This window comes from Podarcis melisellensis (genome assembly GCF_964234715.1).
Source record: "Podarcis melisellensis genome assembly, chromosome: 2".
NCBI lineage: Eukaryota > Metazoa > Chordata > Lepidosauria > Squamata > Lacertidae > Podarcis > Podarcis melisellensis.
Window position 1 is genome coordinate 21,540,692 of NC_138529.1, and position 23,454 is coordinate 21,564,145.

Below are 23,454 nucleotides of genomic sequence, written 5' to 3' on the forward strand. Positions count from 1 at the left end.
ACTTGGATCTTCCAAAGTATGAGAGTGAAGTCAATAGCTCCTGTTTCCCACTGGGCCAGGTCACAGTGCTTATCTCGTGTGAACTTGCTGTAGCAGTGTCCGTTCTTCCTTATCTACATGGCTGCCTTCCAGCATGCTTATTCCTCTCACTAATTCCCGACCTGGTACAAATATGCTGCATACAAACTGCCCAGTGTTCTTTGGGTGTGGAAAACCTGGTGCCACAGCAGGAGTTTAATCTTTCTCTTTGGAAGCCTGCGTCATACGGGTTCTGTGTGCAGCCCTTCTACCAACCATGGGGCCATTGTTAGTTGGATGTTGTGACTGGAACAGCAGCGGGGACTTCATCGGTCAGCAACATTGTCGTTTAGATCAGTCTGTGTGACTGTGATGCAGCCAAAGGATGTGATGCAACACTTTTAAGTCCAGTTTTACCTAGAATGTTTCAAGCATGTCTTTAGCACCATGTTTTAAATCATTGGTCTTTTTTATTATTATTCACTTTTTTCCAATCAGTACAACCAAACTAAAAAGACATGTACAGTGGTACCTCGGGTTAAGTACTTAATTCGTTCCGGAGGTCCGTTCTTAACCTGAAACTGTTCTTAACCTGAAGCACCACTTTAACCAATGGGTCCTCCAGCTGCTGCCGTGCCACCGGGGCACAATTTCTGTTCTCATCCTGAAGCAAAGTTCTTAACCCGAGGTAGTATTTCTGGGTTAGCGGAGTCTGTAACCTGAAGCGTATGTAACCTGAAGCGTATGTAACCCGAGGTACCACTGTACAAAAAAACCCCACAATAACAATAATAGCACAAACTGACAACACAAACTTAGATACAATACTATCCCTAAATCATTGGTGTTTGAAAATGCTTTGAAAATGCTTGGCTGGATCATGCTTGAGGGTTCTCTACTGATACTGAAGGCACAGTGGTCACAGAGGCACTCAAGTGCCTTCTACCAGCTGAGGCTGGTAGCCCAGCTATGCTCTTATCTAGACAGGAATGACCTGTCTCCAGTAATCTATGCTCTAGTAACCTCTAGACTGGATTACTGGAATGTGCTATGTGTGGGGCTGCCTCTGAAGATGACTCAGAAACTGCAGCTCATACAGAATGTGGAAGCCAGACTGCTAAGCAAAGTGGTTTGACACAGTTGTACTAGCTGCCTATACATTTCTGCATTCAATTGAAAGCACTGATTTTAACCTACAAAATATTACCTGGTTCAGGACTCCGCAATCTAATAGACTGCCTCACCCGATAAGCCTCTTCCAAGTTGAACCAGACCATACCTAGATCTTGTATCCACTATCCCTCTGAATCAGACCAAAGCAGCTGGAGGAGGAGGAGAAGACAGAGGGTGAAGAAAGAGCTGAGAGTGGAGGGAGGGGGAAGGCTTTTCTGATCCTTTAGACCCCATAGGAAACCTGCTGTACCTGGAACTGGGGGTGCAGAGTGCAGCTGAATGGGACATAAACGTGGGCATCCTGAAGAAGTACCATCTACCTTGGTTCTGTCCATAAAAAGCAAGTCAAGAATGAGAGACTAGGTGATGTCCATGATTTCCAGGAACTCTTTTTGTTGTGTGACTTATGGGTGAGCTGAAAGTTTGCTTGTCCCTAATGTGTGTACAGTTGTACCTTGGTTCTCAAACGTAATCCATTCCAGAAGTCTGTTCGACCTCCGAAAACATTCACAAACCAAGGTGCGGCTTCCGATTGGCTGCAGGAGCATCCTGCACTTAATTGGAAGCTGTGGAAGGTGCATCAGAAGTTCGGCTTCCAAAGAACATTCGAAAACCAGATCTCCCACTTCCAGGTTTTCGGCGTTTGGGAGCCAAAACGTACACGTTCCAAGGTGTTTGAGAACCAAGGTATGACTGTATGTTGTCTGGGAGGAAGCAAGATCTGTTTTTCTCAGGCAAAGTGTTATTCAAGAGGTATCAGAAGGATATGTTTCAAAATTGATGAATGACTACTATAGAGAGATAAAAGAGGATTTACTCAACTCGACTATTTTCAGGACAGGTTGTAACAATGTATAAAAGCCATGACAGAAATTGGTAATTGAACAGTTGATGTGTAGGGAGAAGGGATGAATGTATTTTGAAATGATACTTGGAAAAGTTATTTTACTGGGAGCAGCAAAGGCGAGAGGAAAATAGAAGGGACATCTGGGGAGGGGGAGTCGGCTTTTAAATTTGTATAGAATTTGTATTGATTTGGTGACAATTTGCCAAAAAATAAGGAAAATCAATAAAAATAACAGAGAGTTTGTTTGGACCCTGGGTGAGAATACAGAGGCTGAGAGGAAGGGAGTGTAAGAAGCAACATGAATTGATATTGAATTTTATATATTTGTATATAACAATGTAGGAGTTTTATGTAGCTGCGTATTTTTGTAATGTTTTGTTTAAGTTGCCTATTGTTGCTTCCGTTTTCGGTACTGTACACCGCTTAGAGATATGTTAATATATATTAAGAGGTATAGAATAATCAATCAATCAATCCAGTGGCGTAGCATGGGGGGTGCAGGGGGGGCCGGCCGCACCGGGCACAACATCTGGGGGTTAGGGTTAGGGTGTGCAAATCCACGGGTTAGGGGGTGCAAATTACTTGCCTTGCCCCGGGTGCTGACAACCCACGCTACGCCACTGAATCAATCAATCAATCAATCAATCAATCAATTAGAGGCCATTCTCCAGATGCCCCCTCTGAGAGTGGTTTGGAGGGTGGCAACAAAGAAGAGGACCTTTTCAGTTTTGACCTTCACCACTCCAGCACTGCAGCGATGGAATGCTCTCCCCAGTGAGGCCTGACTGCTGCCAACATTAACATCCTTTCAGCGATAGGTTCGGACAAATCTCTTTTCCCAGGCTTTTGAGGGATTGTGATAATCATGCTTACAGCTCCTTCTCTCTGTGTGGGCCAGGGAATATTATTTTATTGTTACCTAATAGCTGTTGTATTATTTACATTGCCCAGAGGTGTGGTGCATTAGGTGACTAATCAATTGAAATAATAATGCATCAGTCAACATCAACATAATCAACATTGGTGTTTAATGTGCTGTTGCTTATTCAATTTCCTTCATGGGTGCAGAAACATAAGGGGAGATCTATTTTTTGTGTTTTAGCAGTGGACATTAATTGGTATACGATATTGTCCTGGCAAAGATCCAAAACCTTTGTATTATCGTCTCCATTGTTGTATTCTTGTTTCCATCAATAAACAACAACAACAACAATAACAAAAGTGAAGTTCCTTAAACAAGAATCTTCCCTCAGTTCCAGTCTTTAGTTTCTCTGAGACTGCTGTTTTCTGCATGTTACAAAGTTGTATAGATCCTCAAACTATTTAGTTCATTATTATCAATAAAAAGTTTGTGAATGTTTATTCAAAACCTGCCAAGGAGTCCAGTTCACTTTGTTGCATCTTCAGATACTTTGTAAAGGGTTCCCATTCATCCTTAAAGTCACAGTTATCCTTGTCCCGTAGCTTATATGTCAGTTTTGCCAGTTTTGCATAGTCTGTCAATTTTTCTTGCCATGATTCTTTAGTTGGTGTTTCTTCAGTCTTCCATCCTTGTGCTACCAGAACTCTCGCGGCCGTTGTCGCATACACGAAGATATTTTTTGGCTTTTTTGGCAGGTCTTTCCCTACAATCCCCAACAAAAATGCCTCGGGTTTTTTAACAAATGTTAAATGGAACATTTTCTTCAATTCATTGTCATATCATTTCCCAATTTTTTTTAATCTTTCTGTTACTTTAAAGGCTTACCTTGTCCACGGCTCTAACAGGCTTCTATGATTGGGTTAATGCATTTAAAAAGCTTGACCATAAGTCAGTTAAGACTAGGAAGTCCAATGGGGCCTAATAAGTCTGTTGAGACAATACATCTCCTGATATTTTTGCTTGCTGCAGTGAAACTATCCATTGCCCAAATGTGGCACAATCTATAGGGTTTTGAAGTAGACATATGGTATGAAAATGTACAGAGGTGGTCTGAAGAAATAACCCATAATGTAATGGTGCTGAAAGGAAAGGGGAAAAAACAGACACCTTTTATGCCATCTGGTGGTTGTTAATTACATTTACTGGTGAAAAGGGTGTATATAAAATACGTTATCAGCTGCATCACTACAAAACTCGGTGTCATGACAATGTTCAGTATACGTTTTCCTATAACCAATCCCATGACCTGCGGTCAAGGGGAAAGGGAATCATGAAGCCTATTGCTCATCCATTCACTGTCTTGTCAGATGATTGTTTTTATTTATACTGAACCAAGACCAATTTCATGATGTGAGGAAACTGAAGATGCTGAAGGTCAAGACGTAATGGCTAGGATTGCATATGAATCATCATTCCTTTTAATTGTGAACTTGACTGTTGGAGTTCCTGTCAGATTGGAAATTAAATGGAGCCATCATAGAAAATTAGATAGTGGTTTCTAGGGAACTCAGGAGGTATGCAGAAGACATGGAGGAACAGCCTAAGCACCTGCTAAACTTATTCATGTCTGTGGAGAATGTTGAAGGGCAAAAAAGAAGAATGGAGCTGATGGGGTAGGAAAGAGAAGAGGAAACTAGCTTGCTCAAGCCCCTAAAAGTTTTGTCTTTGAGGATTTGGAAGATTTTTAAAAACCTTGTAGTATACAGGGATGTTGCAGGAGGAAGGAAAGGCAAAAGGACACATTTCTCGCTTCGAAATCACCAAGTACCCCACCCCCAGGTTCCACGATTTAGTTATAAAATGCTTAGATTCAGGGCTACCTTTACTAATAAATCTGAATTTGAATATAAAAAAATTATCTACATTAGTATCCCCCACTTGCCATTCACTACCTAAATAACTTGTCTGAAATATTTCAGGTGGAATCCAGCCAAAGTTAAAGCACTTCAAAGTCCGATTGGTTTCTAAGACAGAGGACTATGTCTACACTTAACTCCCCAGTGGAAACCAATGGGCTGGAATAGCTGCTGATGCTTTTAATATATATCCCACTCTTCCTTCCAAAGGAGCTCAGGACCACAAACAACAGGATATAAAACACTAAAAACGTATTTAAAACTAGCAGAGTGCTCTACTTAAAAGGCTTGCTGGAAGTGTTTCAAGTCCGCACCCTGGACTCAGTTATACATCTGCAAATAAAATGTTTTAAGTGTGTTGTAAAGTGCAATATTACAAGTGTGACACTAGATGGCGATTGTGAGCTATGGCAAATTCGATATATTTTTCAAAACGTTTTTTAAAAAAGCATTTTCACAGCGTTTTTTATGTGTGCGTAGATTCCACCCCAGTTTGTTGTCAATATATATCATTGTATGTATTACTATAGGGTACTAGAGGCTGATGTTTTATCAGCTTGCCTTAAGAACTAAGAAGAGCCTTGCTGAATCAGACCAAAAGGTTCATATAGCTCTGCACGCTGTCCATACTGTGCCCAACCAAATGCCTTTAAGAACACACCCTTTTGAAGAGACGAAAATATCCGCCAGAAATAGCAATGCCGAAAGAACACAAAATTACCTTTTGCGTGTGCAAAATATCCTTTTGCGTGTGCTGAAATAGTCATTTTAAATCCACTGAATTGCATAATGGCGCCATCTAGTGGGCAGTTCAGTGCAGCTGGTCAGACCCTTTCCTTCCATAGCCTTTCACTGCTAATGAGCAAAGGCAGTTTCTCCTCCACTCTTGATTGTGTGGCTGACTGAAATGGGCTGGCTGTGGTTCAGCAGTGGGTGTGCTCCTCTAATGATATAAATAAATTCTTTTCACCCAATGGCCTATTCAGTGGTACCTCAGGTTACAGACACTTCAGGTTACATACGCTTCAGGTTACAGACTCCGCTAACCCAGAAACAGTGCTTCAGGTTAAGAACTTTGCTTCAGGATAAGAACAGAAATCGTGCTCCGGCGGCACGGCGACAGCGGGAGGCCCCATTAGCTAAAGTGGTGCTTCAGGTTAAGAACAGTTTCAGGTTAAGAATGGACCTCCGGAACTAATTAAGTACTTAACCTGAGGTACCACTGTACAAATACATAAGTCCTTAGCACCTTTGGCTGGTGTCATAAACTCAAGTGAGTGGGCACCAGTCTTACTTGGCATGAGAGGGGCTTCCACAACAGCAGGCTTAGGCAAACTCCGGCCCTCCAGATGTTTGGGACTACAATTCCCATCATCCCTAGCTAACAGGACCAGTGGTCAGGCATGGTGGGAATTGTAGTCCCAAACATTTGGAGGGGTGGAGTTTGCTGATGCCTGCACAACAGGGATGACTGTACAACACCCAAGTGCCTGTGCTGACTTGAAAGTCGTTTTCTAAGCAAAACGTCATTTCCTACCCTTTCTCTTCTGTTCTCCTTTTCTTCCAGCTGCACTACAGTCCAGCTTCCCCCTTCCACATACATGCAAAATAGCTGTCTGAGCCAGCAACTCAAGCTACAAAGGGCTGTGCGGGTGAAGCAATGCAGTTTGCGTCGGAGGCTGATCTTTCTCAGATCATTTATACAGTACATCACAGTCTGAGATCCCTCACAACTCACTTTCCGAATACTAGGTAGTATGTATGTTTGATCATCAGAACGATCAAGCTTGAATCTGAGCACAAGATAAATGTCAAGACTTTTCTTTCTTTCTTTCAGCAAACAGAAATCTATTTCCCCTAAATCAGCTTCCTCATATTTATTGCTCAACGTTATTCAGACAATACTTATTTAGCAGAACCACTGCTTTGAGGATGAAAACTAAACCACTTCTCCATTCTTGTTAAAAATGTTCAAGTGCTTAGTGTCTGTGTGTCTCCCTTTAGTATGTGGTATGAAATATTCCTGTTTTTAGTGGTGCCTATTTCTACAATGCTGCCCATTTGATTAACCTCTTTTTTCTTCTTTCAGCTCATTCAAGTCTACCCAACCTGGATTACAGGGGTGGTAACAATGTTGATCAAAAAGGTAAGTTTCTCCTTCAACTTACAGTAGTGAGATTCAAAATGCTATACTAGAATAGATGGTATGTTCAACTATATGTATATAAGATCAGTAAATCATCTTTGCCTTGGCGCATTGCAATAATTCTTTCTTACTTAGTGCAATAATTCTACTTTATTTCAGTTACTTACCGTATTTTTTGCTCTATAAGACTCACTTTTTCCCTCCTAAAAAGTAAGGGGAAATGTGTGTGCATCTTATGGAGTGAATGCAGGCTGCGCAGCTATCCCAGAAGCCAGAACAGCTTGGTATATCTCATTTAAATTGTTTAAAAAACCCACAACAAACAATATCAAAATAGAAAAGGTCATCAGGATCCTTCCCACAGGTGCTATTCTAGCACCAATAGCCCTGTGGTGGGGGAGAAGATAGTGAAGGTCAGTGTTTCTCAACTAGAGGACACCCTCAAAGGAGTGTATGAAGCTATTTGGGGGGAGGGGTGTTTCCAAAAATACTATAAGTACAAAATCAAAAGTCACAAAATTTCAATCCACTTGGAAATTAAAAAAAAAAAGAATTAGGAGAGCTAGATTTGAAGGGCTGTGGGATATTTATGTTAGCTAAAAGTGGATGTGGGTTTAAAAAGGTTGAGCAACATTTGTTCTGGTGGAGGAAAATAAGGCAGACTGCCTCCCTCCCTCCCTTCCTCTCTCTCACCTGAAGTCCTTCCAACAAGAGAGTTAATGGTATATCACTTGGGGTGAGGGGTGGAGAAGTCCAGCCTATAAGGTCCTGAGGTCTTTCTTCACCTTTCTCTTTCCTGGAAACCTCTGTGTATCAAACACCAATCTGAGCAGAAAATATAGAATCATCTGTTCAAATCTGATCTAAAGTTTTAATTAAGGCTTACAGAAAAGGAGCTTGTCAAGTAGTGATTTTCTCTATGTGTTGGGTTTTACAGCTATATATTGTGACATTGCTGCTGTTAATTTGTAGCATGGGTTTCAATGTATTTTATGGTTATGTATTTCTCTCTTTTTTTGCTGTAAACCACTCTCTGAGTGTGTCTGTACAAGAGCAGAATATAAGTGAATTACTACAATTGCTATTGCTAATACTATTCTACCCAAGCTTTTGATAACTGGTAAAGACCTTGGGGTTGGTTACGTACGACACACAAAGATGTACATTAAAGTTCTGACACAGCAGGGATTGTTTCACTTTGGGAAATGTTGATTTGTGAGGGGGGATTTGAAGTAAAGCAGGAGTAAGCAAACTTTTTCAGCAGGGGGCTGGGCCCACTGTCCCTCAAACCTTGAGGGGGGGCAGACCATATTTGGGGGGGATGAATTCCTATGCCCCACAAATAACCCAGACATGCATCTTAAATAAAAGGACACATTCCACTCATGTAAAAACATACTGATTCCCAGACCGTCCATGGGCTGGATTTAGAAGGTGATTGGGCCGGATCTGGCCCTCGGGCCTTAGTTTGCCTACCCATGAAGTAGATATACAGGGTGTTCTACCTCTCTTCTCTCCCCCCCCCCCCGCTTTACAATGTCCACTCCAACTCACTCCTGAAAGCTGATTTTCCCCCTCTGCAGTGTCTTTGCCCTTATTTGGAATTAATGGAATTCACTGACAGAAGACACTTAGATATCTTCCAGAGGTTATCTTATCAATTCATGGTCTAGTGATTTTGATCAGGATGTCTATATGGAAATACTGTGTTCTGCAGGCACTCAATGCCACAACGCAAAAGCCAGCTGCTGGGGAGCAGAGCAACAGTGCCCAAATGCACTTTCCAATTCAGCACACAGCATATTCTAAGGAGTTGTTTGCTTCTTGACTTCTCATTACAGATGTGCCTGACAATTTCGCTACTTGCTCAGGGTCCAAAGCTGTTTTCAGCATTTGCAGCCATCCAAACGAAACCATCATAGGCGGGAATGTGATCCTGGTGTGCTACTACTCAAAGACTGATTGGCTGCCAATTAACTACACACTTTTCAGAAACCAGACCAAGGCTGTGGGCTATGCAACAACAAACAGGACAGAAGAAAGGGCTGTGTTTAACCTCACAGTCATGTCCACCAGCGATCTGGGTGAATATAAATGTAAAGCTCAAAGATTTCATGAAACCCGGTACAGCCGTGGACTCAACATTACATTAAGAGGTATGTGTATTTTCTAATATCTCGAGAGTTCTGGTTTTAGGGTGTGATCTTGAAAAGTGTCAGTTGGGAATCCTCATTGTGTTCTCATCAATTATGAGCCTGCCGTGTTGAGAACTTACAGCTTGTAAGAACCCAAGAGCCTGTCATGACAGGTGACATTTGCACCTGAAAAGCCAGTGTGCCCAAATTGAAAAAGAAAGACCTCTGCGCACAGGGCCAGAGTCTACATTTGCCATACAAACATCCATGGCTAAAGAGCAAATTAAAGGTTAAAAGGAAAATGCACTTAAAGACATAAGAATGGGACACACACACAAAAACAACAACCTGGGACTAAACACCAGCAAAAACCAGGGATTGCCTGGCAGAGCTTTGAATGGAATATGGCTTGTATGAGAACAGTCGTCCCTACTGACAGACTTAAGGCTGCACCCATGGTTAAAAAACATTGGCTTAGGCTAACTTCCTTTCTGTGAACGGCACAGAGTTCTGCTTATGAGGAAATGGAAGTTTCTTCCCCCTTGCAGCCTCCTCCCAAATCTGTTCCTAGGAATTGGAGAACTATTTGTAATGGTGTGGGGACTGTACATGGAAAGTTACCAGAATGCCCCCTCTTGCACAAATTTTAAACAATCTAGAATCTATTTAGTTGCTGTTGTTGTTTCATTTTACTTAAAAATGCATCCCATTTGGACAGGAACCTCATCCATGTTTACCTAACATCCATATGATTATATTTCTCCCAGTGGCAGAAGAGAAAAAGAATAAAAACTTGGTAGCATACATTGTGCCTCCCTTACTTCTGCTGCTGTTGCTGCTAGCAGTAAGTGCAGCAATTGCACTGCTGATTCTTCCTTGGTGTAAAGCAAGTAAGTATGACTCTGTTTTACCTATATGAGGATCCCTTTTTGTTGTTTTTTAGACTTTAATTTCTGATATCACCCTATTGGCCATCAGTCTATCTGCCTACAACACATTTAACAGTCCTGTGCAGGTTTTTCTATTAGGAAATGTTTAAATGTTACAATTAAAGTTTAGTTTTCTTTCCTGTTTTGATTCAGTGACCAAGGTTCCAAAAATTGTGATGTGCTCTTGACCCATTTTTGAACACATGCCAAAGTGCCCAGTGACCTCTTTGCTTTAGCTACCGTCACTGCAAGAGTGCAAAAGATATGAACTGCACAAATAAGCTTGAAATGTTAAGTTCATTAATCTTATTTGAGAGATTAATTCAGGGGTAGGCAACCTAAGGCCCGGGGGCTAGATGCGGCTCAACTGCCTTCTCAATCTGGCCTGCAGACGGTCTGGGAATCAGTGTGTTTTTACATGAGTAGAATGTGTCCCTTTATTTAAAATGCATCTCTGGGTTATTTGTGGGGCATATGAATTTGTTCATATTTTTTTTCCAAAATATAGTCCAGCCCACCACATGGTCTGAGGGACAGTGGACCGGCCCATGGCTGGGAAAGGTTGCTGACCCCTGGGTTAAATGGTTCCAAACGGTTTCCCAAAGGGAAACAAATGAATTGCTTTCAGATACTTCACTTCTTTAAACAAATCTGTTGTGATTTGGTGCTCTTTGGTGAAGGACTTGCACATTTACTCCACCTGGTTTTTAGACATTTTGGTGTATGCCCACAGAAACCCAAAGTTTCTCGTCTAAAAGCCCCACAACTTCATAATGATTTTTAAGACTGGAAATTAGATTATCAACAATTACATAAAAACATCTGTCTTGAATACATCCTTTAGATTTCTGCCACCATTTCTGTCATTTCATCATGAAATTATTTCCTCTTCTTAAGCACCTCTCTGTAAATTCTGGCTTGATATTCATGATATTGGCAATAGCAATGCCACGGAGTGGGCATTTTCGTTTTCTTGAATTAAGGTTAATTCAGCTAACTAGCTTTTAATGTTATTGACATCAGCGGCAGTATCTCAAAGCTTATAGCAGTTTATGTCTGTAGTCAACTGAAACCAGCAACTTTTACCAGATTGGTGCCATGATTATGCACTTGAATGATGTGATATATTCCAAAACACCCCACAGCACAAAAGATGTCTGTAGAGACAAATTTAGCTTATTCAAAGACTCCACAGCAATGAGAATCTTATCTAAAGGAGTTGCAGTTAAGCATACAAAATCCACCCATGCCCTCCAATATAGGGTTGCCATATTTCAAAAAGCAAAAATCCAGACACAAATGTTGCTGAGCCTTTTATTTAGTTTTGCCCAAAGTTGTTGAACTTTTTTTTTAAAAGGAAATTTGCTAAAACCTACACTTCCAATGAGGGACGCGGGTGGCGCTGTGGGTAAAACCTCAGCGCCTAGGACTTTCAGGTCGGCGGTTTGAATCCCCGCAGCGGGGTGCGCTCCCGTTGCTTGGTCCCAGCGCCTACCAACTTATAGGGACCGCTTACTAGTGGGAAGGTAAGGGTCCGTGTGCTGCGCTGGCTTGCCAGATGCAGCTTGTCATGCTGGCCACGTGACCCGGAAGTGTCTGCGGACAGCGCTGGCTCCTGGCCTCTAGAGTGAGATGAGCGCACAACCCTAGAGTCTGTCAAGACTGGCCCGTAAGGGCAGGGGTACCTTTACCTTTACACTTCCAATGTGGGTTGCCATACATCTGGATTTTACCGGACTCTAAAGCAATTTCTGTCCAGAGACAGCCAAGTCCCATCTATGTCCAGGAAATTCCAGGTGCATGGCAACCCAACATGTGTATCAGAGGATGTAGAAGATTTCCAACACACTCTTTCAGAATTCCCCGTCACTGGGGGCTACAACAACAACAAAAATAAATAAATCAAAAAGTTGCTGCACTTTGCCCAAAAAGGCATTGCTTCCTGGCAACACTCAGCACTCCACACAAGCTAAACTTATAACAAGCACATGATTTTTTTAAAAAAGTTGCAGCGTCAAATGCATTTAAAGGCAGGTGTTAGTCAAGGGTGTTAGTTTCACCTGTCTAGGTGGAAAGTGTTTTTGCAAAGCATAGCATGATATATGATATATATTCATTTTTTATTTAACGTATCTTCTAACAACTTAAATAACGGCTTGGATCTCGATGTTCTGAGAGACCATATTCTCCCAGACAAATGTGCCCAGGGTTTGAGGTCTAGGTAAGATGCCTTTCTCTTGGTCCCATCACCCTCAGATACACGTTGGCGAGGATGCAAGAGAGGGCTTTCTCAGCGTGCTGCTGAGGTATTTTTTGGGGGGGGAGCGTATTGGCTTGTTGTTTTTATTTTGATTATATATTTTGTGGTTTTATATTCTGATTTTGTTCTGTGAACCACCCTGAGACCTCCAGGTATAAATCAAATCAAATCAACTCCCTTCCAAGCGAGCTAGGCTGAACCCTTCCCTGGCAAGACAAACGTATTTCTGTCCAGAAAATTTATGGTGTTCCTAAACCTTCTGCAAGTCATGTACCCTAGCACATGGTACACACAAATATTAACTTGAGGTTTGAGGGAACAAGCGCTTCGCATTTGGTTTTACACTCACAAAGATGAAAGGTAAAAAAAACCATGCAGATTTATTCTGGTGTGCTGACTGTACTGGCAAACTAATTCACAATGAAGCATTCGATAATGAGAGAGCAATCTTTCCTTACCTTGAGTAGCGCTGGTGTGGCGACATCTTTGTGCTTCGGCAGAATCCTTATCAGCTTTTCCTCCTGATAAAAGTGCTTGAGCATCTGACAGACAGCTTTCACAATGTGATTCAGAACCACACAGCGATTTTGAAACCAAGCCTAGGTTGAATTAACTTCCCTGACCTTTCCTCACTTTTCTTTCACCCCAGATCGCATCTGCACTCCATGTTGTTAATTTTGCCTTGAAACGTGTTCTAGGCCAAACAAGAGATGGCGACATGCATTCTCTTTGCCACTGTGGCAATAAGAACTGGGGCCTAGTCATTCTGGTCTCCATGCACCTTAATCCTATTCATAAAGGCCTATAGAAAACCTGGGGTTTAGCAACCTCATAGCTACCTCTCTGGTCCACCAAGCTGCCAAAATTCATCTCGTAAAGCATCGCTTGGTTTTTCCGTCTAGGCCCAAGATTTTACCCGTTCCTTACTTAGAACAGACCCGCTGAAGTTATAGACACGACTAACTTCGGCTGATTCATTTCAGTTGGTCTTCTCTGACTAGAATGTCACCAGTCAAGAGTAGACAACATGGTGTTAGTTGGGCCAATGGCCTGACTAGGGATGAGGCAGTTTCCTATGTTCCTATGGGTGTGTCCTGGAGAAAGCCTTGAGACTTGTAAAGATAAGCGTCAAGGGCTGCATTGGCACCCAAGGCCTGAGGTCCCTCACCCATGTATGTAAGACTGGTACAGTAGTACCTTGGGTTAAGTACTTAATTCGTTCCGGAGGTCCGTTCTTAACCTGAAACTGTTCTTAACCTGAAGCACCACTTTAGCTAATGGAGCCTCCTGCTGCTGCTGCACAATTTCTGTTCTCATCCTGAAGCAAAGTTCTTAACCTGAAGCACTATTTTTGGGTTAGCGGAGTCTGTAACCTGAAGCGTATGTAACCCGAGGTACCACTGTATAGCACATTTGTTTGATGGCTAAGTTGAAATGGTTCCGGTATTTAGAGCAAGGGCAGGGAACCTTTTGTTGTAGGCCTCATCCCTTGATCAGGGTGGCGTACTGGCAGTGGGCAGGGCCTGTGAAGATTGACCTTACAATTAACTCTTACTGCCACCCACTTTCCCTCTCTCTGCATCTCCCTTTCCACCACCCATCTTTCTCTTCCTTGTACTAGGGGAGGGACAACCTTGGCAAGAACATGCAACCTTCAGAGGGCTTTCTCCCACTTCATCCTTCAATTGCTCATCCGTTTCAGCCCATGCACATTATTTTGTCCATGTCTCTCTGGGCTCCCCCAACTGCATTAAATTTGACCCAAATTCGTCACCCGTGACCTAGAGCCAAGAGAAGAGGATGCACTTCACAGGGGAAAGAGAGGCCTTCTTTATCAGAAACACATTTTAACCCTATCACTGTATTTTGCTTATATTTCACAGGAAAACAGAGTACAGGCAGCAAACCAGCTGTTGTCTTTTCAGCCCATCGGCCAAGCAGTGACAATGGTGACGTTTACGATACTGGTAAAGACTGAGCAATTCCATACCCTCCCAACATTTCTCCAGGGGGAATAGGGACGTCCCATTCCGTAATGATAATTTTACTATTTATACCCCACACATCTGACTGGGTTGACCCAGCCACTCTGGAAACCAAGACAAAGTATTCTATTGAAAGAAACAAGATTTGGTTCTAGGAATTCTGACTCTATATGGCAAGGGGAATGAATATTTTACAAATCCTTTGTTGTAACATCACCACAGGGGGTAGGGGGGTAGAAACACACACAACAAATCTTTTAGCCACATGTTATAAAGGACACTATAGCTCATATGGAAGCAGCACATGATACCCTGCAGTGTGTAGAACGACATGTGCCAATGGGCCAAACCGTATAGCCAGCTGACTATCAGGAGCTTGTGCAAAGAGCTTTTAAAGCTGGCTGAGAAGAGAGAATAGAAAACAGGACTGAAAAGAGTTGCAATAGGCCTAATGCTGAAATCATAAGGCTCAAGAACAGGAGAGCCTGAAGATTTATGTAGACTAGTACCTCCCTGTGTTCCAAAGCCTCAAGGTAGATATTTTATGAGGGGCATTCATGGCAACTACAGGTACTTTTCTCATATAAGCGGAACATATTTCTGAAAAGAGCTAATAAGGAACTCTTTCATGTGAAGGGATATATAGAAAAGCAATTTTAGCACTTCCAGAAGTACAAAATATGCCCAGTTTCATTCCTATCAATCATTAAAACCTCATCCTGGGAATCATGCAATTGAGAATTGTATTTAGTATTTCCCTGTATCTTAACAGAGATTTAATTTCAGTTTTGTTAAATAGTCCCGTCACATTCCTGACCTTTCAAGACCATGGATTTAAGGATGAAGAACATAATTTCTGATTTGAGGCAGAACATATAAAAAATTGAACTGTTTTTGCAGGCCAGAAATGCCAGTTAACTCATCTTTTCACTTATTCTTTATTGCATTCTATTCAGTATGTGAAGAAAATGAGTATTGCAATGTGAAACATAAAACCAAGGAGGAAGACAACAGAAATGGTAAAGTCTATCTTGAATTCCCTAAATAAAGCAATGCTAGGTTGAATACAGGTTTGCCCTCCTGAGTTGGACAATCCTACTAAAGGCAAACTACTATATATTAGGGTATGTGCACTAGTGAGTTATACTATACAAAGAAATAAGTGAAACAGGACTACCAGCATGCAGCTCATGCGCCTTATGGTTAAAAATAATGTCCAAACTCAACCAATATGAAAAAAAATTCAAAACTCCATGAACTTTCATTTCAAAAATTATGTTTTAATGTATTATATATTTGATGTTAGCCGCCCTGAGCCCGGTCTTGGCCAGGGAGGGCGGGATATAAATAAAATTTGTTGTTGTTGTTGTTCTAACACAACTGTTATCTTGTGAAGGATTGCAGCCTTATTATAATGACTGCTGCAAACTGGTATCTCACAAGATGCTGTGCCCTGTTTTCAACGAGTTCTTAAGGAATTCTGGCCCTACTGAAAAAGAAACATTTTACATAGAAGAAATAGAGCATTTATAAATAGGCATTGCCCCAGCAAATAGGTAGGAGAAAATTCACATAAAAAATGTATTTTAGACACATATTACAAATACCTTTACAGCTCATGTTATAGCAAAAATGTCTTTTAAAAATGCAAACACTTGAAGATACAAGTTGCTATCCACAACTGACACCAAAATTAGCAGAAAATGCACATGGCAAGTACTATTGGATTGCACCCTACATTTTTCAAGTTTAGATGGGAAGGCATGGAAGGTCCCCCACTGAAACCTGGAACTATGCTGCTTCCCTGAATTACATCAATGTGATGCTACCTGTAATAGTTATGGAATGGCAGGATATACCAACATGGAAACTGATATGACTAAGGTTATATACACATGATGCCTTTAAAGCATATTCAAAGCACTTGCTCCCTCAAACAGTTATGGGCACTGCAATTTGTTAAGGGTTGCTGGGAATTGAAACACTGGGAGAGGTAAACTAGTTCCCAGAATTACTTGATGTAAATATTGTGCTTCAAATATATAGTGTGTACGCAGCCTTTTTAAAAAAAGTTAAGTTCATTTCTTATTTATTCTAGTGATCCTTGGTGGGGATAGTACTGTGGACTATGCAGAAGTTGTCATCCGAAGATAAAAAGGTACAGTTCCTTCCTCGTTATTCACAAGCAACTGGGTTTTTTTCAGATTCTCCGATTATGTCCATTTTGATCATGTTTCTGCCTGTAGTGGGTAGGCACAAATCTTTAATTTACTTACTATTTGTCATGTGTTAAAGATAGTACCCTCTTTTTCTCTTAAATGCTAGATAGCCAATTCAGCAATGTATTGTCCAAAGTTTGGTTCAGACAAAAGCAAGACTTGGTCTCATTTTGTCATCGTTGTTGTCCCCAACACTCTACTACTTCATTCTATATTACAGACCACCAGAACCAAGCTATGATTTATAAATGTGGTTTGGAGGACATGCACAAACCATAATTTGGATGCAAAAGAGAGGGATTCAGAACACATAAAGGGAGGAGGAAGCTTATAAAACTGAAGCTCGAGTATTATATCCAAAAATACCAGTAGTTTCTAGTGATTTGCAACGCCTTGGGGGGGAAATATGGGGGGTAGGAAGGAACCACAAACCAAAAGGCATACTACTCAGTGTAGAAACAGCAGCGAAACCTTCATTTTTTTCAATAATATTATATATATATATATATATATATATATATATATATATATATATATTGCACTCATTTTTTTTGCAGTCACTGCCTTACTCCCCACCTAATCTCTTAAGAATTGTTTTTCATATATTGATTAGATTACCCAACCAGTAGGAAGCTGCCAATTGTTCCTTTAAACCTGACTGTTTCCCAGTAGCTTTAGAATATTCTTCAACAAAGCCCATGTCCGTTTGTTTGTCTTTACAGGACTCTAGTTTGATACCAGTTGTCTCGAGATACTACAGACAAGATGACACAGCAGATCTAGAACCTTTCCTTTACCTTTTGACAAGTTCAATATTACCTGCTTGCCCCTGCTATGTGTCTCCAACCTGATGTTCAGCATTTATTCAAACTGACACATCAACAATCAAGGAAGTGGAAAACCACCACCTCACTTCATTGGTTCCAAGTCTCTCCCCCTACCCATTCAATTACAATGGAGAATGATTTTGCATATGAACCTGGGACACTTAAGCTAATGTATATTCCAGTTTATGGGAATGCCATTTATATATGCTTATGTTGGAAATGGAAGCAGAATTAATTTGGTTAAGAAGTTTAGGATGGGTCCATGTTCAGATGACAGCTGCTCCACTGCACACAAGTCATCCATGCCTATTTCTACTATATAAAAAGACAAATTTATTGATCAACAGTGCACTAATTCCTTTCAGATGAAGATGTTGCTATGTTGTGATAAAATTAAGATCTCCTGGGGTCTGGAAGGCTCCAAACTGCTAGTTATCAAAGGATCATTATATCTTTGCTTGCCCTCTGCTTCTTAGATGTTTTGTAATGTTACTATGAACTGAAAGCTGTGGCTTTCCAGTTGCATGGTTTTGCCTCATCTTATCGCATGATACAAGAGAGCCCCCTAGCGAACAGAACAATGTATCAGAAAAAAGTCAATTTTCCTGGCTTTTGTTAGCTACAACCAGAGAAAAGATCCATTCATTCAGGAAGGAAGAATTGGTCTTTATTGTAAGCTCAGATGTTTTTAGCTGCTGAAATGTATTTGGTTAAGAAGTCCTTTAATCGGGATATATGCATCATTTCTTTCATTGTGGTGTCTCTGTTCCTTAGCTGGACCACACCATTCTCTAGTGTGGTATCACTGACAAGGATTGTGAAGAGGATACTCATTTCATCATACCTGCAAACAAACAAAAACACAAGCCTGTGGAACTGGTGCTCCTGTATTCAGTAGCAGTATTACTAATTTATATTAGGGGAGGCACACTGAAAGAATCCGCTAGGCATTCTGTACTTTAAAAACCAGCACTTTCCAGGAGTTTGCGGTTTTGAAAAATAACTTACAGAAATATTGCTATAAGGCATTCACTTCTCCTTGGGGGGAAAAGGGTTTGTTTACTAACTGACCTGTTGAAAAGATTTTCAGGATTCAATGTTGCCATTGTTAACCCAAGACCAATTTCACACCAAGTGAGTCACTCAGTACTGGAGCAGATGAAGGTAATGTAGAGGTGCAGTTTGCCCACTGTCTCTAAGAAAAACTGCACAGGGCTCCTTCTTTCCCAGCCACCATTTACTATCCTGTTCATCTCCCACAGGCCACCACCATGCTATCCCTGAACTTTTAAGTATACAACAGAGAGCATGAACAGCCTTGGTATTCCTGTATCTTGCTTTCCCAACCTGAGAACAGCAATAGAAGTCTATACCAGTGTTTCCCAACCGGTGTGCCGCGGCACACTAGTGTGCCGCGAGAGGTTGCCTAGTGTGCCGTGGGAGGGAGGCGGGCGAGTCGGGCGGCGAGAGGCGGGGCGGCGGCGGTGGTGGTGTTATTCGGGCTGAAACTCTGCCAGAGGAGGCTGGGCCCGCTTCCCTTCGCTCCCGCCCGCCCTCCGCATCGTCGCTGTGAGGCTTCGGGCTGGACGACAGGAGGAGGAGAAGCAGCAGCAGGCCGCGCGGGGGCGGTTGCTATGGCAACGCCCCTCCTGCCTCCGTCAAGATGGCCGCCAGGACCGCTCGCCGCTCGCGCGCGCTGGAGAGGTGGGCCCGTCTGGTGCGCTCCTTGTCGCGTGGCAATGACATGCTCCGGCGGGCCAGTGGAGGCTTCCCTCAGCAGCAGCAGCAGCCGCCGCCTCCGCCGCGCGGAGCGGAGTTTGTGGCTGCCGCTCACGTGAAGATGGCGGGCGTCGCCGATGCCGCCTCCGCCGGGAGCGGGGAAGGCGGGCGGTGGGGGGGCGGCGGCGGCGGCCCCCCGGAGCTCTCCCTGCTCCTGCCGGGCTCCGGGCAGCAGCGGCGGAGCAGCTTCACGGGCGGCGAGTGCCGCTCCCCTCAGCCGTCCCCGGCTCGCTCCGCGCCGCCCGCCTCCAGCCCGCCGTCGCCCGGCCCCGGGAAGCAGCAGCAGCAGCGCACCGCCGAGACGCTCGGCTTCTACGAGAGCGACCACCGCAGGCAGCAGAAGCGCGGCGGGGCCTCAGGTGAGCCGGGGGGGGCCCTGCGGGGGCTGGAAAGACAGGCAGGCGCGCCCGCGAGCATGTACAGAGTGCATCGCGGCGGGCTCAGAAAGAAAAGCGGAGTGCCTCTGGGCACGTGCAGAGTGTTTCTTCTTCTCACGCGAACTCGAGCCCATGCCGCTTCTCGGTTGTTTGGGGGCGGCAGGAGTCAAATTTAGATTTTCCCAAGAGGTGGGAGCAAAAAGGGGCTGCTGTGGTTACGGCGCCAGTTTCTCTCCGGGAATGTCTTGGCGGCACCAAGGAAAATAAATGCACCTTGCACTTAGTCGGGGGTTTTTCGTGGTTGTTCATAGGTGGCGAGGTGGGTCTTGCGCAGGGTGCAAGGGCAAGACCTCGCAGGCGGCCTTCCCACCAGATGTCAAAGAGAAAAATAACTACCAAACTTTCAGAAGACATCTGAAGGCAGCCCTGTTTAGGGAAGCTTTTCATGTTTAATAGGTTATTGTATTTTAGTGTTTTGTTGCAAGCCGCCCAGAGTGGCCGGGGAAACCGAGCCAGATGGGTGGGGTACAAATAATAAATTATTATTATTTAGTTTTTTTCCTCCCTAGAAATGAAGGGCTGAGTGCATTCAGGAGCATGGAGAGATTTGGGTGGCGAGTGACTTTTGGCAGACAGCATTTGGAGCGGGGGGGGGGCAGGAGGAAGTGAGTGAGCAAGCAGAAATCAAAGCTGAAAGTTGTCTTCTCTCAGCCAAGTGTTGCTGCTCTTTTAAATCAAAAGGTGGCAAGGAGGTTGTAGAAGTAGAAATAGCATTCCTGCTGCGTGCGTGTTTTGTGCACCAAGAAGTGAATCCGGCAGTTCTACTCTGGAAGACAGTACAAGAGTTCCTCTGAAGTCAAGTACTTAAGAGGGTTTCTCTCTCTCTCTCTCATGACAGCCTTGCCAACTGCTCTCTGAATGGCTCTGCTGTTCTTGCCTTTTCCAAGTTTGAGATTCGGTGCTGTCAAAAGTTTGGAGGAATTTAGTTTTACAAGCACCTAAGCCTTTTTTACAAGCTAGTTTTACAAGCACCTAACCAAAATCGTGGTTTCAAGCTGAGATTTGCTGATCTACCTTTGGACAGTTTTTGGTTGGAAACTGCCAAGGAGTTCCCCCTTCTGGCAAACAAAGCTATTTTGCCATTGCTCCCATTTTCCAGTACATATCTCTGTGAGTTGAGCTTTTCAAGCATGATTGCTATAAAAACTAAATACAGAGAGAGACTGAGAGCTGTTGACGAAGAGCTACGTGTGTGTCTTTCTTTGATTCCAGCCAGAATATCAGCTTTGTGTTCAGCCAAACAGGCCCAGGTTGCGCACTGAATAAAGTATTTTATAATTTTTCATATTTCTGTTTACTTACTATTTCATAATAATGTAATTATAAAATACTTTCTTTGTGTTTATTTGATTCCTATTAAAGAGAGTTACTTTATATATAGTCAATATAGGCACAGAGTTAATTTTTTAAACATTTTCTAATGGTGGTGTGCCTCGAGATTTTTTTCATGAAAAAAGTGTGCCTTGGCCCAAAAAAGGTTGGGAAACACTGGTCTATACCAATTTGTGACCCAGTGTAGGAACCACAAAACAGTTTAGGGCTATAGCATGTTGGTGGGAGAAGGGCTGCGGAAGTGTGACGATCCACTGCAAAAGTATTTGCAATGCTAAGATACCGTATTTTTCGTCCCATAGGACGCTCCGTCCCATAGGACACACCTAGTTTTTTGGGGGGGAAATAAAGGGGGGAAAATTTCCTTTATTTCCCCCCCCAAAACCATGTCGGGGAAACCGAACCAGGTCGAGGAGCAGTGGGATGGCGGCGCTGCGCCTCACTGCTGTCCCTCGAGCTTGTGGGGCTGGCCGATGTCTGCCCGGCACGCGAGGCACTCTGCTTCAGTGTGCCCTGCCCGCCGGGCGGCAGGCTGCTATCCGCAGCATGGGGAGCCCTGCCGGGAACTCCTGCAGGGCTCCCCACACTGCGGATGTCTGTCCGGGGCACGGGGCGCTCTGCTTCAGGGCGCCTCTCGTACCGGGCGGCAGGCTGCTATCCGCAGCATGGGGAGCCCTGCGGGGAACTCCTGCAGGGCTCCCCACGCTGCGGATGTCTGTCCGGCGTGCGGGGCGCTCTGCTTCAGGGTGCACCACGCACTGGGCGGCAGGCTGCTATTAGCAGCCTAGACATCCCTGCGGGAGGTCCCGCAGGGCTGCCTAGGCTGCGGATGTGTTCCCGAAGCGCCAGGCGCTCTGCTTTTAGGGCGCCCGACGCTCCGGGAAGCAGGCTGCTATCTGCAGCCTAGACATCCCTGCAGGACTTCCCGCAGGGCTGCCTAGGCTGCGGATGTCTTCCTGAAGCCTGGAGAGCGAGAGGGGTCGGTGCACACCGACCCCTCTCGCTCTCCAAGCTTCAGCGAAAGCCTGCATTCGCCCCATAGGACGCACCCAGATTTCCCCTTCATTTTTGGAGGGGAAAAAGTGCGTCCTATAGGGCGAAAAATACGGTAATAAAAAATAGAATTTCTCAAAAGCAGTTCAGGTATTTTTTTTTAAAGGCAGGCAAGACAGTGTACTGACTATATTGTAATAAAAGATTATTAAAACATGGAGGTGAGTCAACCTTGGTCACCCTGTTGAAGGACCTCCACTAGGGTTGCCATATTTCAAAAAGTGAAAATCTGGAGACAAAGGTTGTTGAGCTACTTTGGCTAAAAATGAGATTTTGAGCTAATATTAATGAAATTCGTCAAAATCTACACTTTCAGCAATTTCTGCCCAGACACTGTTTACAAGGGCAGAATACCGACTACGTCCGGGAAATTCCGGACATATGGCAACCCTAATCTCCGCAGACAGTGGGACATTGGGAGCGGGACCTTGCTCCTGCTCTTTAATCTCTCTTCAGCTTTTGATACCATTGGCCATGGTATCCTACTGGCTCTGGGGAATGGGAATTGGGGGTGCTGTGTTACTGTTGTTCTGGTCCTACCTCTGGGCAGAGTCCAGAGAGCAGCATTGGAAGAGAGCTTTTTGGCTGCCTAGTGGTTACACTATGGGGTGCTGCAGAGTACTCTCTTATCGCTAATGCTATGTAATAGCTATAAAGAAGCTGCTGGGAGTGGCCATTAGAAGTTTTGGGGAAGGGCGCGATCAGCACTATTTCTCCATAACATCTGAATCAGGAGAGGTTATGTGGTCTCTGGACCAGTGCCTGGATTTTATATCACAGCTTTACCCCCACCATTGGGCAAAATATTACTGCATTGCACGGGGTTGGAATGGATGATCCTTGTGGTCTCTTCCAGCTCTATGAACCCATGTTTCTTACTTTGCAAAAAGCTGCTCCAGTGACGACTGCACGGTTTCGAGGTATCCAGGCCAAACAGAAATCCCATTTTCTAACAATTCATTGAACAATCCCTTGCACACCTACAAGAAGGAAACACTGTCGGTGATTGGAATGTTAAACTGGAAAACAAACATAGCTTTTTAATTATAATAAATTAATTGACAGCATTAATGATGTAAAAACATTCAAGATACATTCTGGAGGAGAAAGAGCCAAAAAAAGAAATAACCTAACGCCAACAATTTAACCTTGGTTCATTTACCTCAAATATATTTGACCTTTCCTTGTTTTTGGCAATAGAAATTAACTTAGGAACCGATGAAAATATATTCCCTCTTTATTTTGTATACAGTTACTCTGCTTCCTAAGCAATTAATGCTAATCCCTAGGATCATTAGCTGTGCGAAGTTTATCCCCAGTACAACTCCTGCAAGAAAGTAATAACTAGGGACAAGATTTATACATGCCTAAGCAAGTGACCTGCACATTTGTGCAATCCTACTTAAGTAATCCATTGGTTGGCCAAACAAGGCCAGTGCCTTTCATAGTAGCTAGGACAAAAAGATTGGATGCAGCATTTGAGCCACATGAACTGAAGCTGTGCTTATCTACATTAACATTCCTGCATTAGAATAA

The 23,454-nt window shown here is 43.4% G+C and overlaps 2 protein-coding genes and 1 long non-coding RNA gene across 4 annotated transcripts in view; 1 reads left to right on the plus strand and 2 right to left on the minus strand.

The window, feature by feature from the left end:
* On the minus strand, positions 1 to 13,454 carry LOC309363070. The gene is made up of 3 exons (XR_014165218.1): positions 12,745 to 13,454; positions 7,656 to 7,787; positions 1 to 435 (listed from the first exon to the last, which is right to left on the minus strand). It is a non-coding gene; the product is annotated as an uncharacterized lncRNA (long non-coding RNA).
* Positions 6,718 to 18,299, plus strand: MILR1 (mast cell immunoglobulin like receptor 1). Of its 2 annotated transcripts, XM_081899000.1 has the most exons (8): positions 6,719 to 6,826; positions 6,906 to 6,962; positions 8,804 to 9,118; positions 9,865 to 9,987; positions 14,170 to 14,253; positions 15,228 to 15,290; positions 16,370 to 16,429; positions 17,213 to 18,299. In XM_081899000.1, exons 1-7 carry the CDS (start codon positions 6,784 to 6,786, stop codon positions 16,423 to 16,425), a joined length of 741 nt encoding a protein of 246 aa, XP_081755126.1. In that variant the 5' UTR covers positions 6,719 to 6,783; the 3' UTR covers positions 16,426 to 16,429; positions 17,213 to 18,299. The 2 variants fall into 2 exon arrangements, with proteins under 2 accessions (XP_081755127.1, XP_081755126.1); XM_081899001.1 differs by lacking the exon at positions 9,865 to 9,987 and having other exon boundaries at positions 6,718 to 6,826.
* Positions 17,963 to 23,454, minus strand: part of POLG2 (DNA polymerase gamma 2, accessory subunit) — a 12,058-nt gene continuing 6,566 nt past the window's right edge. The window contains exons 7-8 of the mRNA XM_081898726.1: positions 22,798 to 22,898; positions 17,963 to 18,161 (exon numbers count right to left, since the gene is read on the minus strand). Of these exons, the coding sequence (XP_081754852.1) occupies positions 17,996 to 18,161; positions 22,798 to 22,898 (267 nt within the window). The 3' untranslated portion in view covers positions 17,963 to 17,995. The remainder of the gene's footprint in view (positions 18,162 to 22,797; positions 22,899 to 23,454) is intronic.

Bases quoted from the DNA above. Each gene is read 5' to 3' on its own strand.
- MILR1 (XM_081899000.1), top strand. From the start codon at position 6,784: ATGTTCAAGTGCTTAGTGTCTGTGTGTCTCCCTTTAGTATGTG. The intron at 14,254-15,227 runs GTAAAGACTGAG...CATTCTATTCAG, and splicing joins TGGTGACGTTTACGATACTG to TATGTGAAGAAAATGAGTAT. The intron at 15,291-16,369 runs GTAAAGTCTATC...TATTTATTCTAG, and splicing joins GGAGGAAGACAACAGAAATG to TGATCCTTGGTGGGGATAGT.